This window comes from Dendrobates tinctorius, unplaced genomic scaffold (genome assembly GCF_039654945.1).
Source record: "Dendrobates tinctorius isolate UK_male_01 unplaced genomic scaffold, ASM3965494v1 ptg000034l, whole genome shotgun sequence".
NCBI classification, from domain to species: Eukaryota; Metazoa; Chordata; class Amphibia; order Anura; family Dendrobatidae; genus Dendrobates; species Dendrobates tinctorius.
The window spans coordinates 7,306,331-7,319,818 of NW_027361702.1; the positions used below are offsets into that span (position 1 = coordinate 7,306,331).

Consider the following 13,488-nt stretch of genomic DNA (forward strand, 5'->3'; position numbering starts at 1 on the left):
GGAAGAACATACAAAATCCTTGCAGATGTTGTCTTTGGTGGCATTTGAACCCAGGAACCCAGCGCTGCAAAGCAACAGTGCTAACCACTGAGCCACCATACATTGCTAACCACTGAGCCACCACACTGCCAAATAAATAGCGATAATACATAATTAGTGACATTCACTCCTGACCTCCTTTGTGTCAGTCCCCAGGACGGTCATGGAAACTAAGATACTTTGCTGTAACTGGGGCCATTTGGTTTCAATTAAAGTGTCCATTATTCGGCAGACGCCCTAATGGAAACTATACAGACCCCATTACAGATAAGGGGATGTGGAAACACGTATGATTGTTTATAAAGATGCTTCCATCAACATTTTATCCTCTTAGACCACGTTCACACGTTCAGTATTTTACCTTAGTATCTATAAGTCAAAACCAGGAGTGGGTGATATATACAGAATTGGTGATGTGTTTCTATTATACTTTTCCTCTGATTGTTCCTCTCCTGGTTTTGGCTACAAATACTGATGGGAAATACTGACCAAATGCTGAACATGTGAACGTGGTATAAAAGGGATATCCTGGACTTTTTGTCCACGGTGCCCCATTCTACATTGGTAGGAGATGCTGGGAGTTATCAGTCTTTATCAGACTGCGGACCATAAAGGAACCACAGCAACTATTACCACCCACCTTTCCTGTCTACCTTTTTTCCTCATAGATTGTAAGGGTATGTGCACACGTTGCGGATTTGGCCTCTGCGGATCCGCAGCAGTTCTGCAGACAGTGTCCAGTACCATGTAAGTCTATGGGATTTACAATCCGCTGTGCACATGCTGCGGTTTTTTCACTGCGGAAAAGCTAGGGTTTTGAATCCGCAGAAAGAATTGACATGTCAATTCTTTCTGCGGATTCCACTGCGGTTTGCCACCTATTCCATTGTCCAGGTGTCATACCGCAGAGGAAAACCGCTGGCCAATCCGCAGATAAACCACAGGTCATTTTACCTGCGCATCCGCACAGAAAAATCCGCGCGTGAATCCGCAGCGTGTGCACATAGCCTAAGCTTGCGAGCAGGGCCCTGATTCCTCTTGGTATCTGTTATGATCTATGTGGTTATTGTTATGCTGTAATGTCTATCGTCTGTACAAGTCCCCTCTGAAATTTAAAGTGCTGCGGAATATGTCGGTGCTATAGAAATAAAATTATTATTATTATTACTGATGAGACGTAGTCAGTATTACAGACACATCCAGGGACCTTGTCACGATGTGACTGGCCCTGCGTGATGCGACCCGACGATCGGTCGGTCACCAAACAAGACAAAACAAGGGGACACAATTACAACGGTGGGCCCTGCAATAGGGAACAGGGAAAGGGACACCTCCTGGACTCTCCCGAGGCTGTGTCCTGGACTATCCTGACGTCCCTGTACAGCTTCTTTCAAACTGTCGCCGACAAGCATACCTCAGCTTCCTCTGCTGCCATGCACCGGACAGCAGAGTAAGGCACCCGAACACTGCCTCCAGCAGAAACACCACAGCTCCAGATAAGCTGCAAACAGCACTGCTCCAGATAGCTCCTCTCTCCAGAAAGGTTGGTTTGCAAATGACCTGTATTACCAACAGCTAGCTGGTGTACCAGGCGAGCTTATATAGGAAGGTGGGAGTGGTCACCAGCAGACTAACTAAACATGCAGTAACACCAGCAGCCACCGGGGGAAAAAACTGATATTAACCCCCGATGGCCTGAAAGGAAAAAAGTTTATATCAGAGCAGCCCAAACTGTCACAGATCCAAAAATGGATCGTGACAGTACCCCCCTTACAATGAGGGGCCTCTGGATCCTCAACACCGCACCTCACCGGAAAACCACTTACAGTGAGGACGCCTAGATCCACCAGAGTTCACCTCAGCAACCACCTGACTCTCAGGTTCATGGCTAACGTGGACTGATGGAGGTGGCAACATATGCTCCGGAGGCACCAAAAATCTCCAGAGCGCCGACCTGGGGAATGAGTTGTGTATGGGCATTACTGGGGGTAACTCCAGCTGGTAAGTCCCCAGGCTGAGAATGGCTGACACCCGATACGGCCCGATCACCCGAGAACTCCAGACCCCTGAGGCACACCTCCACCGGATATTTTTGGTGGACACCCATACATATTCGTTCACACACAGGTCTGGACCTGAACGTTTATTGCAACACACACGTTTGCCACAAGACAGTGAATTCTTCCAGGAACTGACAACAGAGGTGCCCCCCTGTGTCACCACACTCACACCCCACCATACTCAGAGGGAACCACCACCCTCCGACCTCTCCTACGAGTACTCCGCCTCTCAGGGTTGGCTAATGGTGAGGGTTGAGACTTGCTCCTACTCCCTGGCAGCACCTCTGCTGCCCCCACTGGAGAAGAAGGGGACGGCTGTACAATGACAGCAGAGACAGTAGTCCCCAGGCAGCAGCCCTCACATGACTGACCCCAGCCGACTACTTCCCTTGACCGCCAATTTATTACCGGGTTGTGTCTTTTCAACCAAGGGAGGCCTAAAACAATAGGTGATGGCATTCCCCCCAAGACGTAGCATGACAGGGACTCTTCATGATGAGTCCCTATACGCAGATGTATGTTATCCACGACTTGGGTCAACCTCCCCTGGCTTAATGGGACAGAGTCAATGGCCTGGACACTTAGGGGATTAGCTAGCGTCCTACACCTCAGGCCATGGATCTGGACAAAGTGGGCGTCCACCAAATTGACTCCTGCTTCGCTGTCCACAATCACCGATATGCCCTCAGTTACCCCGCCAACCACCACCTCTGCTGACAAGGTACACTGAAGGGACAAAATGGAGGAAATATACAGTCCCTGATCACCTCCCTCCGCACAACCAGGGGGACGCGGCTTCTTAGGTGGTACAGACGTTTTGGCACGAGCTGGGCAGACCCCGATAAAATGACCAGTCTGCCCACAGTGAAAACATGCCCCCACACCACGAACTGCAGGCGACACCGTTTGGGAACTAGCTCCTCCCACTTACATGGGTTCGTCCGTCAGCTCTGGTGTGTCCTCCCTAACAAGGACTACATTAGGAACATTTGGTGTATGCCTCTCCCTGAGACGTCTATCCACCCGGATGGCAAGGGACATGGTGGCCTCCAACGACCTGGGGGCGGCATACTGCACCAGAGTATCCTGCAACTTAGGGGACAGACCCTGCACAAAATGACTCCTAATAGCAGGGTCATTCCATTGTGTGTCGGTGGCTCACCTCCTGATCTCTGAGCAGTACTCCTCAGCTGGCTGGCCCGCCTGCTTGATTTTACAGAGTTGGGATTCCGCCAGGGAGACGCCATCAGGATCTCCATATACCAGCGCCAGAGCCGCAAAAAACCCGTCCGACCGTAACGATGGTGAATCGGTCGGCACGGAGAAGGCCCAGGATTGGGGCTCACCCTTAACAAGGGAGACAATAAACCTCACATGCTGTTCCTCACTCCCTGATGAATGGGGGTGGAGCCTAAAATATAATTTACAGGCCTCCTGAAACACAAGAAATTTTTCTCTCCCTCCAGAAAACCTATCAGGGAGAGATATCTTGGGTTCTAGTTGAGCCTGAACCTGACCTGAGGCCCAGAACCCCACTGTCACGTGCCCCGTCCTGTGAGACAAGGCTAGCAGGCTGGTAACTAATACAACAGGGCGCGGCACGTGTAATTGTCCAGTGTGACACAGCCCGCAGGCCGGTAACTAATACAACAAGACACGGGATAGGGAAACATTTACAACGGTGGGCCCTGCGATAGGGAACGGGGGACGTGGAGACCTCCTGCAGTCCCCTGAGTCAGGGTCCCTAACACTCCTAACGTTCCCTATACAGGCTCCTCCACCTGGCCCCACCACTGTACTAACACCAACATGAGGAAAAGTGACAAACAGGGAAACACTTTGCTTTGCTCTGATGCACTTGCTCCAGGCAACAGAGTCCAACACCTGAGTGCATCTTCCTCCCACCGTGTCCAACACCTGGGTGCAGCTTTACAGCAACAGAGTCCAGCACCTGAGTGCAGCTGTCCAGCAACAGTGTCCAGCACCTAAGTGCAACTGTCCAGCAACTGAGTCCAGCACCTGAGCGCAGCTGTCCAGCACCTGAGTGCAGCTTCCAGCAAAAGAGTCCAGTAACTGAGTGCAGCTCTACACCATAGCTGCCATTCCACCAAGCTTTGCAAGAATTCTTCACTGACACCATAGCTGCCACTCCACCATGCTTTACACGAACTCCTCGCTGACACCATAGCTGCCACTCTAGGACTCTCCTCAGCTCCTTCCTTCACCCAGGATGGTTGGAAAAGCTCAACAATATCACCAACGTGAGTGAGCACAACTGACACACCTTTATTGCGTAAACACACCTGTTAGTGATTCCCCTGCAATTACCCTAACCACCACCGGGGGCATAACTATCTCTAAAAACACCAGTGCAATGACCATACTGGCCACCGGGGCAAAATTATCTCTAAGCACACCAGTGCAATGACCATACTGGCCACCGGGGGCAAAACTATCTCTAAGCACAAAGCTTAGAGAGAGAAAAAAAAAAAGGTTACCAGTGCTCTTATCTGACATGATCCCGCATGGATCATGACACCCACTAACTGCTGCAGCTGCTGCACCACCTCACCCCGCAGCACCTTAAGCTCATCAGTGAGCGATTGAAGCAGTTGGGCAAAGGCCTGCATTTGGGCCATGGTTCACCAGAAAAAATGGGATGGTTGGTAATAATGTCACGATGTGACTGGCCCTGCGTGACGCGACCCGACGATCGGTCGGTCACCAAACAAGACAAAACAAGGGGACACAATTACAACGGTGGGCCCTGCAATAGTGAACGGGGAAAGGGACACCTGCACTCTCCTGAGGCTGTGTCCTGGACTATCCTGACGTCCCTATACGGCTTCTTTCAAACCATCGCTGACCAGGATACCTCAGCCCTCACTTGCCCTCCACCTTTCCCTCACTAGGGAATTGGCTAGTGCGGACACTGGTCCCACCGCTGCACTAATACAACACCAAGGAAAGAAAACAGACAGGGAAAAACAAACAACACTTAGCTTCCTTTGCTGCCATGCACCGGACAGCAGAGTAAGGCACCCGAACACTGCCTCCAGCAGAAACACCACATCTCCAGACAAGCTGAAAACAGCACTGCTCCAGATAGCCCCTCTCTTCAGAGAGGTTGGTATGCAAATGACCTGTATTACCAACAGCTAGCTGGTGTACCAGGTGACCTTATATAGGAAGGTGGGAGTGGTCACCAGCAGACTAAACATGCAGTAACACCAGCGGCAAAAACTGAAATTAACCCCCGATGGCCTGAAAGGAAAAAAGTTTATATCAGAGCAGCCCAAACTGACACATCCAAAAATGGATCGTGACAGACCTTATACGTGACATCTTCTCTGCTTGAGTTGTCTCTTTTTGTCTCCATCTTGTCCCGGCGTCATGATGACATCCACAGCTCGTCTCTCCATATTTCATCTTCTCTGCTCTTATGCAGCACATCTCAGCGGTAGTCAGTGAGGCTGCACGGAGTCCCTGACTGACCTGAGGTGAACTGATGAGCTTGGGAAAAAGTTCAGAAACTTTCCCACGCTTATTAGTTAATTTCCGGTCAGCCGGGGAGGCTTCGCAGAGATGAATTCATTTATTCTGCAGTGGTTTACAGCGGGGCCGGTCGCATTAGCACCGGTCCCTGTTGTAAACTAGTTAATCCCTTGTGATGGATTGCAGCGGGGGACCTGACTGAACAGCGGAGATTTATGTATACTGTTGTTTTTTTATTTTTTGTTTTTTTACAGGACAAGGGATTCTTTTGGATTAGCATATTAATAAATGTGGTCAAAAACTTTGTGTGATCATTTCATTAAAATAATTTTTAATTAATGTGTGTGTCTTTTTTAACCCTTTACTATTCTAGGGTTAATAATGGATAGGTATCTTATTGACACCTCTCCATTATTAACCTGGCTTAATGTCACCTTTCAATAGCAAGGTGACTTTTTTTTTTTGTAGGTGATCAATGGCTTCGACTGGATAGGAAAAAATGTGTGGTGTTTTATTTAATTAAAATACTTTATTATTATGTGTGTGTGTTTTTTTTTTTAACCTTTTAATATAGGATTAATAATTGATAGGCGTCTCTCCATTATTAACTGGGCTTAATGTCACCTTACAATAGCAAGGTAATATTAACCCCTTATTACCCAATTTGCCACGGCTACAGGGCAGTGGGAAGAGAGGGGCTAAGTGCCAGAATTGGCGCATCTTAGAGATGCGCGGGAGCCCACGCTATTTTTTCCGTTTTTATTAAATAAAAAATATTGTTCATTAATAAACATCGGCCTTGCTAATTATCTATCTATATCTATCCATAGATATATCAAAAGATAGATATAGCTATGGATTCGATCTATCCCCTATCTATCTATAGATCTGTCTATCTGTATGTGGGCGGTTTTTAAAATGGATCCGTCAAAAAACGGAAGAAACTGATGCCGCAGATCTGACGAATTGTGACTGACGCCAAAAAACTGATATGTGAAAGCAGCCTAAGCCGGCACTCGCGATCGCCCGGCAGCTGCAGGAAGCCGGTGGCTGCAGCTAATACTGCCTGTTATTAAAGAGACCAATGTTGGCTGAAAATGCCAATAACAGTGGGTTAGACTGACAGCCTAACATGGAGGGGCCCTTACAGTCGATTGTTAGGGATCCGGCATGTCAGATTTTGGGCCATCGATCCCTTTGTTCTCCCAGAAATTGGCCGGTGCTCCAGGCCGCGGCCTGAGTGGGTGCTCTGGTTATAGGAGGGACGGTGTGATGTCTGCCGGCCAGACGATCAGCCCCACCATCAACCTGCCCGCAGTCATCAGATGTGTATGGCACAATCCTTTTTGCCTCTTTTCCTGGCTTTAGCGTATAATCTCCTGAAGAACTTGCTACAGCCTCCCAGGATAATGTCATGAAGCCTCTTATCGGTATCTGATAAAAGCTGTAGTATCTCCTGATCCACACATCACAATATTCAGGCATTTCAAGGCCAGTTGTCTACCAAAGTCAAAGTACAGGGTAAATCCTGCAGGTTGGGAAACTCGTGACCACGTTATCACATAGAAATAGGTAAAAGATCGTTAGTGCTGAATTTATTCTAAAAAAGAAAAAAAACAAATCTGGGACTCTGAACAGTAAAGGCCCTTTTACATTTAGCGATGCACCAGCGATCCGACCAGCGATATGACCCGGTCAGGATCGCTGGTGCATCGCTAAATGATCGCTAGTGAGCTTTCATACAGAAAGATCTCTCAGCGATGCAGCAGCGACGCAGCAGTTGTTACTTACCTTTCACACACAGCGATCCTGACGTCCTCCCGCCCGCGTCCAGCGTCGCTCGTCTCACACAGCAGGAAGCAGACGACGAGAAATGGAGCAGCCCGTTCTCGCGCGATCAGCGATGGACAGCGGGGGGAGCCGGTCGGAGGTAAGTATCACACATAGCGATATCGCTAGCAATATCGCTATAACGTCACAAAATCAGTGACGTATTAGCGATATTGCTAGCGATATCACTATGTGTAAAACCCCCTTAAGGCTCCGTTCACACCAGCTTTTGGTCAGTTTTTGATGTTACAGATTTTCTGCACCCATTAAGTAAAATGGGTCACTTGCATTTTTTCTAAAATACACAACATAGAAAACTAATCAAAAAGTTATCGTGGGAACAAAGCCTAAAGTATGTGAATGTGGATTTCTGAACATCATGCCAAGACATCAGATTTTCTTCTGAGGATTTGCACTGTGGATTTTTTCGGTAGCGATGCACAGAGTGTAATTGACAGCACAATCCACCTGAGGTTTTCTTTGTGCATGGGGAGATTGTTAGAGGAGGGTTCCCAGCTATAAACATGTCCGGATTATTGATGGATCGCACTCTTTGGTTGTGATCTAAACAGGTGGCTCCTCCACCAATCCTGGGACCGTAGGACAGTTTGGAGCACTGAGTATTCATTTTCGTTAATAGTGAGCACACGTGATCGCCTGTCAGCTGCAGGAAATCGGCGGCTGCGGCTAATTCTGCCCGCTACTAAAGAGGCTAATGTCGGCTGAAAATGCCAATAACAGTGGGTTAGACTGACAGCCTAACTTGGAGGGGCCCTGACAGTTGATTGTTAGGGGATCCGGCGTGTCAGATTTTGGGCCGTCGATCCCTTTGTTCTCCCAGAGATTGGCCGGTGCTCCAGGCTGCGGCCTGAGTGAGTGCCCTGGTTATAGGAGGACACATCGGGGGTCTGGAGGAATAGTCGTCTAAAGGTCGCACTACACTTTGAATGGTGGTATCTCAAACAATTGTTTGGCCGGCGCTCCTGGAACATTTGTTTGGCTGAGGGCCCCGTGTTCTTCAAGAGCCATTGTTAGAAATGACTAGAGACGGCTCCTCTCAAGGAGAACAATGCGATCGTCCTCATAAAATTGATATGATAGATTTGTCCCCCAACAATAAATTGGGGCCTCATGCACATTACACTGTGAGCCAAGGCCGTTGATACACGTGGGTTCAATCAGCAATACTCTAATGTAAATGGGGGAGCTTAGCCACTTACTGACATGTGACAAATAGTAACATCATATGCCAGCTCTTTGACTTTGATTCAGGTTCAGGAACTGAGCCTGCGTCTTTTCCAGCACATAATGGCTGTCATTCTCTGACAGGAGCAATAACAGAGCAGCAGGGGGACGTGTTATCCGAAAAAAATGGAATAAGAGGCGATCAAAACATCGTATCTACCCCCAAAATGGTATCGGAAAAAAAATCAGCTCATGACACAAGAAATAAGTCATCTCTGGCCTCCAGATCCCGAAAAATGAAAATGTTACAGCTCTCAAGCAAAAGACACACAAACACAAACAAAGGTTTTGTTTTTTCATCTTTTTTTGTTCTTTACAAGTTTCCTAGTTGTTTTTTCACCACTTAAGTATAAAAAACAAACTATAAACGTTTGGCATCTGCGTACTTGTACCGACCTGGAGAAACAGTCAGCTTTACCATGTAGTGAAGATGGTAAATAGCTAACCCCCACCCCAAAAAATTGCACTTTATTTTGTAATTTCAACGCACTTGTTATTGTATTCCTGCTTTCCAGGGCATCACACTATAAAATAAAGTAATTCAAAAGTAGAATTCCACCTGTAAAAAGCAAGTGTTCATATGACTGTGCATGTGGGAAAATAAGAGTTACGGCTCTTGGGAGAAGAGACATAACCAAAATGCAACAATGAAAACTAGCCATGTCGGGAAGGGGTTAAGGTATGAGGCCACCTTTACAGGATGATTGATTAGGACAAGCATCTTATTACTTTTTTTTATGCAAGCAGTAGGAGTTTTGTGTTGCCGATTTGTTATTCGGCAGTCACTCTCGATGGTTTCGCTCTTGCAGCTAACTCAAGCTCTTCCTTTATGGTTTGTGTTTCATGTCTCTACGTTTTCAGGTGACGAGCAGTGCGGTTGTGCAGGCTTTTATATCCAGAATCCGAGAGGTAAACCCCACCATCAATGCTTTAGTGTTCGATCGCTTTGATGAAGCCTTACGTGAAGCCAAGGCAGTCGACGACTTGGTGTCCTCTGGGACGCAAGATCAGGCCACCCTGAAAGAAAATTATCCTCTCCTGGGCGTCCCGTTAACGGTTAAGGAAGCATTCGCGCTACAAGGTGAGATGACCTCTTTACCTCTGTTCAGACTTTCTTTCCAGCCTTTTTGGACCTTGGACTTCCAATACTTTGTGTCCCTCTTACCTAGGCATGCCACAGAGCTCCGGACTCATAGCGCGGCGTTCGTTCCGCTCTGAAAACGATGCAGCCGTGGTATTGAGGCTGAAGAGAGCGGGAGCGATACCTCTGGGGATGACTAACTGCAGTGAGCTGTGCATGTGGTACGAGTCCAGTAACAACGTATATGGCCGGACCAGGAACCCCTATAACCCTCAGCACATAGTGGGGGGCAGTTCTGGTAAGTTGCACATGAAGAGTTTTTATGAGTGAGCAAAAAAAAAATGTTAACCAAGGAAAAAATTCAGAGTGGTCAACACATTATATGAGCACAAAGGTTAGCGCCGTACGGCTCTGTGCAGACTGGCAGCATTGCTTTTACCAGATTCATGGTGGATGTGTATAATCCATTATGCTCCGTCCCACCCTGTCCCTCAGGGACTTATAATTAGTCCACAAGTTGGGGTTTTCATGACAAAGAGCAATGGAAATCTGAAGAAAAGAATAGAAGTGCCTAATCCTATGTAACCGCCAATCCCGGGGCTATTCTCACACTTCTTGATCCTCTTAAGAGTAGCTGACACATCCAGTGGCACCATGCACTCCCCATTACAGTATATGGCACGATTGCACATTGTCCTTTGTATTCATGATTACTAGAAGACAAATCTGTGGAAAGCTGTGTTGGGAGTACAGCCGCCTGTCACTCAGCTCTGCAGCAACTGGTGAGCGGTGGGATTTGAACCCAAGAACACAGCACTGCAAAGCAACAGTGCCAACCACTGAGCAATCGTGCTGCCACATAAATAGCACTAATAGATAAATAGCAATATTCATCCCTGACCTCCTATGTTTTATGTTAGAGTAGTGTGTGGAGGCTGTGTGTAGCGGGAGGTCTTGGTTGTGTGAGAGCGGGCGGTGTGCAGAGGCTGTGTGAGAGTGAGTATTGTGTGGAGGCTGTGTGTAGCAGGAGTCCTGCATTGTGGGCGGAGACTGTGCAGTCGAAAGTCCTGAGTCTTTGTGAGAGCGAGGCGTGTGCAGAGGCAGTGTGCACTAGGGGTCCTACATTTTGAGCGTGAAGAGTGTTCGGGTGCTGTGTGCAGCAGGAAGTCCTGCGTCTGTGTGATAGGGGCGTCAGACTTGTAAGGAGACCAGCCACTCCCATCCTGCTTGTCTGTAACTTTAGGCTGATCGGTCTGGACAATAGGCAGTGGAACGGCACTTTTTCACTGTTTCATTTTTGGCAATGAACGTATATTACACTTTTGATATTGACGACATAGGCAATATAATAATCAAAACCCTGTTATGTCTGTGACCATTTATCAATACTGTAGTGTGAACAGGCCCTTTTGGTGTTTTTCCTCTTGGTTGTGTTTCTGCTCTTTCTGGTTTTATCAGTTTCTACTTCATGGACTTTCTGCATCATTGTATAACGCTTCCATTATACTTATTCTCGCGGTCAGGAATGAGCCACATTCTGTTTTAGCTGTTGCTTGTTCATTCTCTGTTGATCTATTCCTTCATGTCTCTTCTAGGAGGAGAAGGCTGCATCCTAGCTGCGGGGGCATCTGTCATCGGGGTGGGCTCCGATATCGGGGGCAGCATAAGGATGCCAGCGTATTTTAATGGGATATATGGCCACAAGCCAACTTCTGGTGAGGGTTTATTTTCCCACTCATTTATTATATTGATAATTAATAATAATAATGCCGTCCTTTATGACCAGGTGTTTCCAATCTTCAGGGGTAAGTTTGCAGATTATTTCGTCAGATCGAGTATTTTTGAAATATGTTTAAAGCGTCTGGTCAGCCTAATATGTGTTTACCGACCGGTCCGGTGCCGACTCCCAGTAGCTGAAACTGCACAAAAATGTGGTGCTCTGTGGATCCTCGAAGCGCTGAGGACACAGTTTGGTGCATTGATGAGCAGAGCGCTCGCCTCTTGCTGCCCTCAGGGCGGTAGTTGACAAGCTGCTGTGTTTGCACATCCGCAGCCTGCCCGTGACTGCAGCTAAGGGCAGCTGGGGGGCTCTCTTCATGGATACATTGGGCTGCAATTTTATAGGGAAGATTTGTGACACTATCCACGCCAGAATTCCGCATCATTAATTTCTTGCACCATGTTTGTGTTTTGGATACTTTCTCCATATTGTCTGATAATTGACCAAGGCTTCACCAAAAAGGGTTGTGAATAGTGATGAGCGAGCGTGCTTGGTTATCGTGTTATCTGAGAATGCTCGGGTGTTATCAGAGTATCTCGGGCGTGCTCAGATATTATGTTCCAGACCCTGCGGCTGCATGATTCACGGCTGTTCGACAGGTGCAACACAAATAGAGAATGCCTGTTTGTTAGCCGCGAAACATGCAGCTGCGGGGACTCAGACATGTTATCTGAGCACGCCCGAGATACTCTGAAAACACCCGAGCGTGCCCTGATAATGCGATGTCTGAGCACGCCTGAGATACTATGATAACACCCGAGGGTGCCCCTATAACGTGATGTCTGCGCACGCCTGAGCTACTCCGATAACACCCGAGCTACTCTGATGACACCCAAGCATGCCCCGAGAACATGTCTGAGCACCCCCGAGATACTCTGATAACACCCGAGCATGCCCCAATAATATCTCGGGAGTGCTCAGACGTCGCATTATCGGGGCACGCTCAAGATTTATTATAATATCTCAGTAGTGCTCAGACGTCGCATTATGATAATACTTGAGCGTGCCCCAATATTGTGATGTCTGAGCACGCTGTCTCATTACTAGTCGTGATTTAGCATGAAAGGGGATATGGTCCAATAAGCGACACCATGCACCAAAACGATGCTCCAAAGTTTAAAGTGTAAATTGTTGGTGTGAAGTAATCCTACTCGTGTGTAAACTTTAGGCCAAGACTGTCATGGTGCACCAGGTATATCAGAGAGCTGGAACCACATGAGACTGTCCAGTCTAGTTGCTGATATTGATATTTAATCCCCCATGTCTGTGTTCTTTCAGAGCAGGGGTGCACAACCACGTGTGGCCCATTGTGCCGTTCTTTGCAGCCTCCAACCATCTGGCCACAGCAATGTTTGCCTGTGTGCGGCCATTTATCTAAGCTGCTTTCAAAGAAAAGCTGTCTGGCACATGGTCACCCATAAATGTTAGGAGAGTGGGGGGCTTTACCCCTCTGTTACTCCAGAAAGATGTACAGTGCCTTGCGAAAGTATTCGGCCCCCTGGAACTTTTGAAACTTTTCCCACATATCATGCTTCAAACAAAGATACCAAATGTAAATTTTTGGTGAAGAATTAATAACAAGTGGCACACAATTGTGAAGGTGAACAAAATGTATTGGTTATTTTAAATGTTTGTGGAAATTCAAAAACTGAAATGTGGGGCGTGCAATATTATTCAGTCCCTTTACTTTCAGTGCAGCAAACTCACTCCAGAAGTTCATTGTGGATCTCTGAATGATCCAGTGTTGTCCTAAATGACTAATCATGATAAATATAATCCACCTGTGTGTAATCAAGTCTCCGTATAAATGCACCTGCTCTGTGATAGTCTCAGGGTTCTGTTTGTAGCACAGAGAGCATCATTTAGACCAAGGAACACAACAGGCAGGTCCGTGATACTGTTGTGGAGAAGTTTAAAGCCGGATTTGGATACAAAATGATTTCCAAAACTTTAAATAT

At 47.4% G+C, this 13,488-nt stretch overlaps 1 protein-coding gene across 1 annotated transcript in view; it reads left to right on the forward strand.

Moving 5' to 3' along the window:
• The window catches only part of FAAH2 (fatty acid amide hydrolase 2), a 44,670-nt gene that overhangs the window by 10,132 nt on the left and 21,050 nt on the right, over positions 1–13,488 (forward strand). The window contains exons 2-4 of the mRNA XM_073573061.1: positions 9,531–9,750; positions 9,839–10,048; positions 11,346–11,465. Of these exons, the coding sequence (XP_073429162.1) occupies positions 9,531–9,750; positions 9,839–10,048; positions 11,346–11,465 (550 nt within the window). The remainder of the gene's footprint in view (positions 1–9,530; positions 9,751–9,838; positions 10,049–11,345; positions 11,466–13,488) is intronic.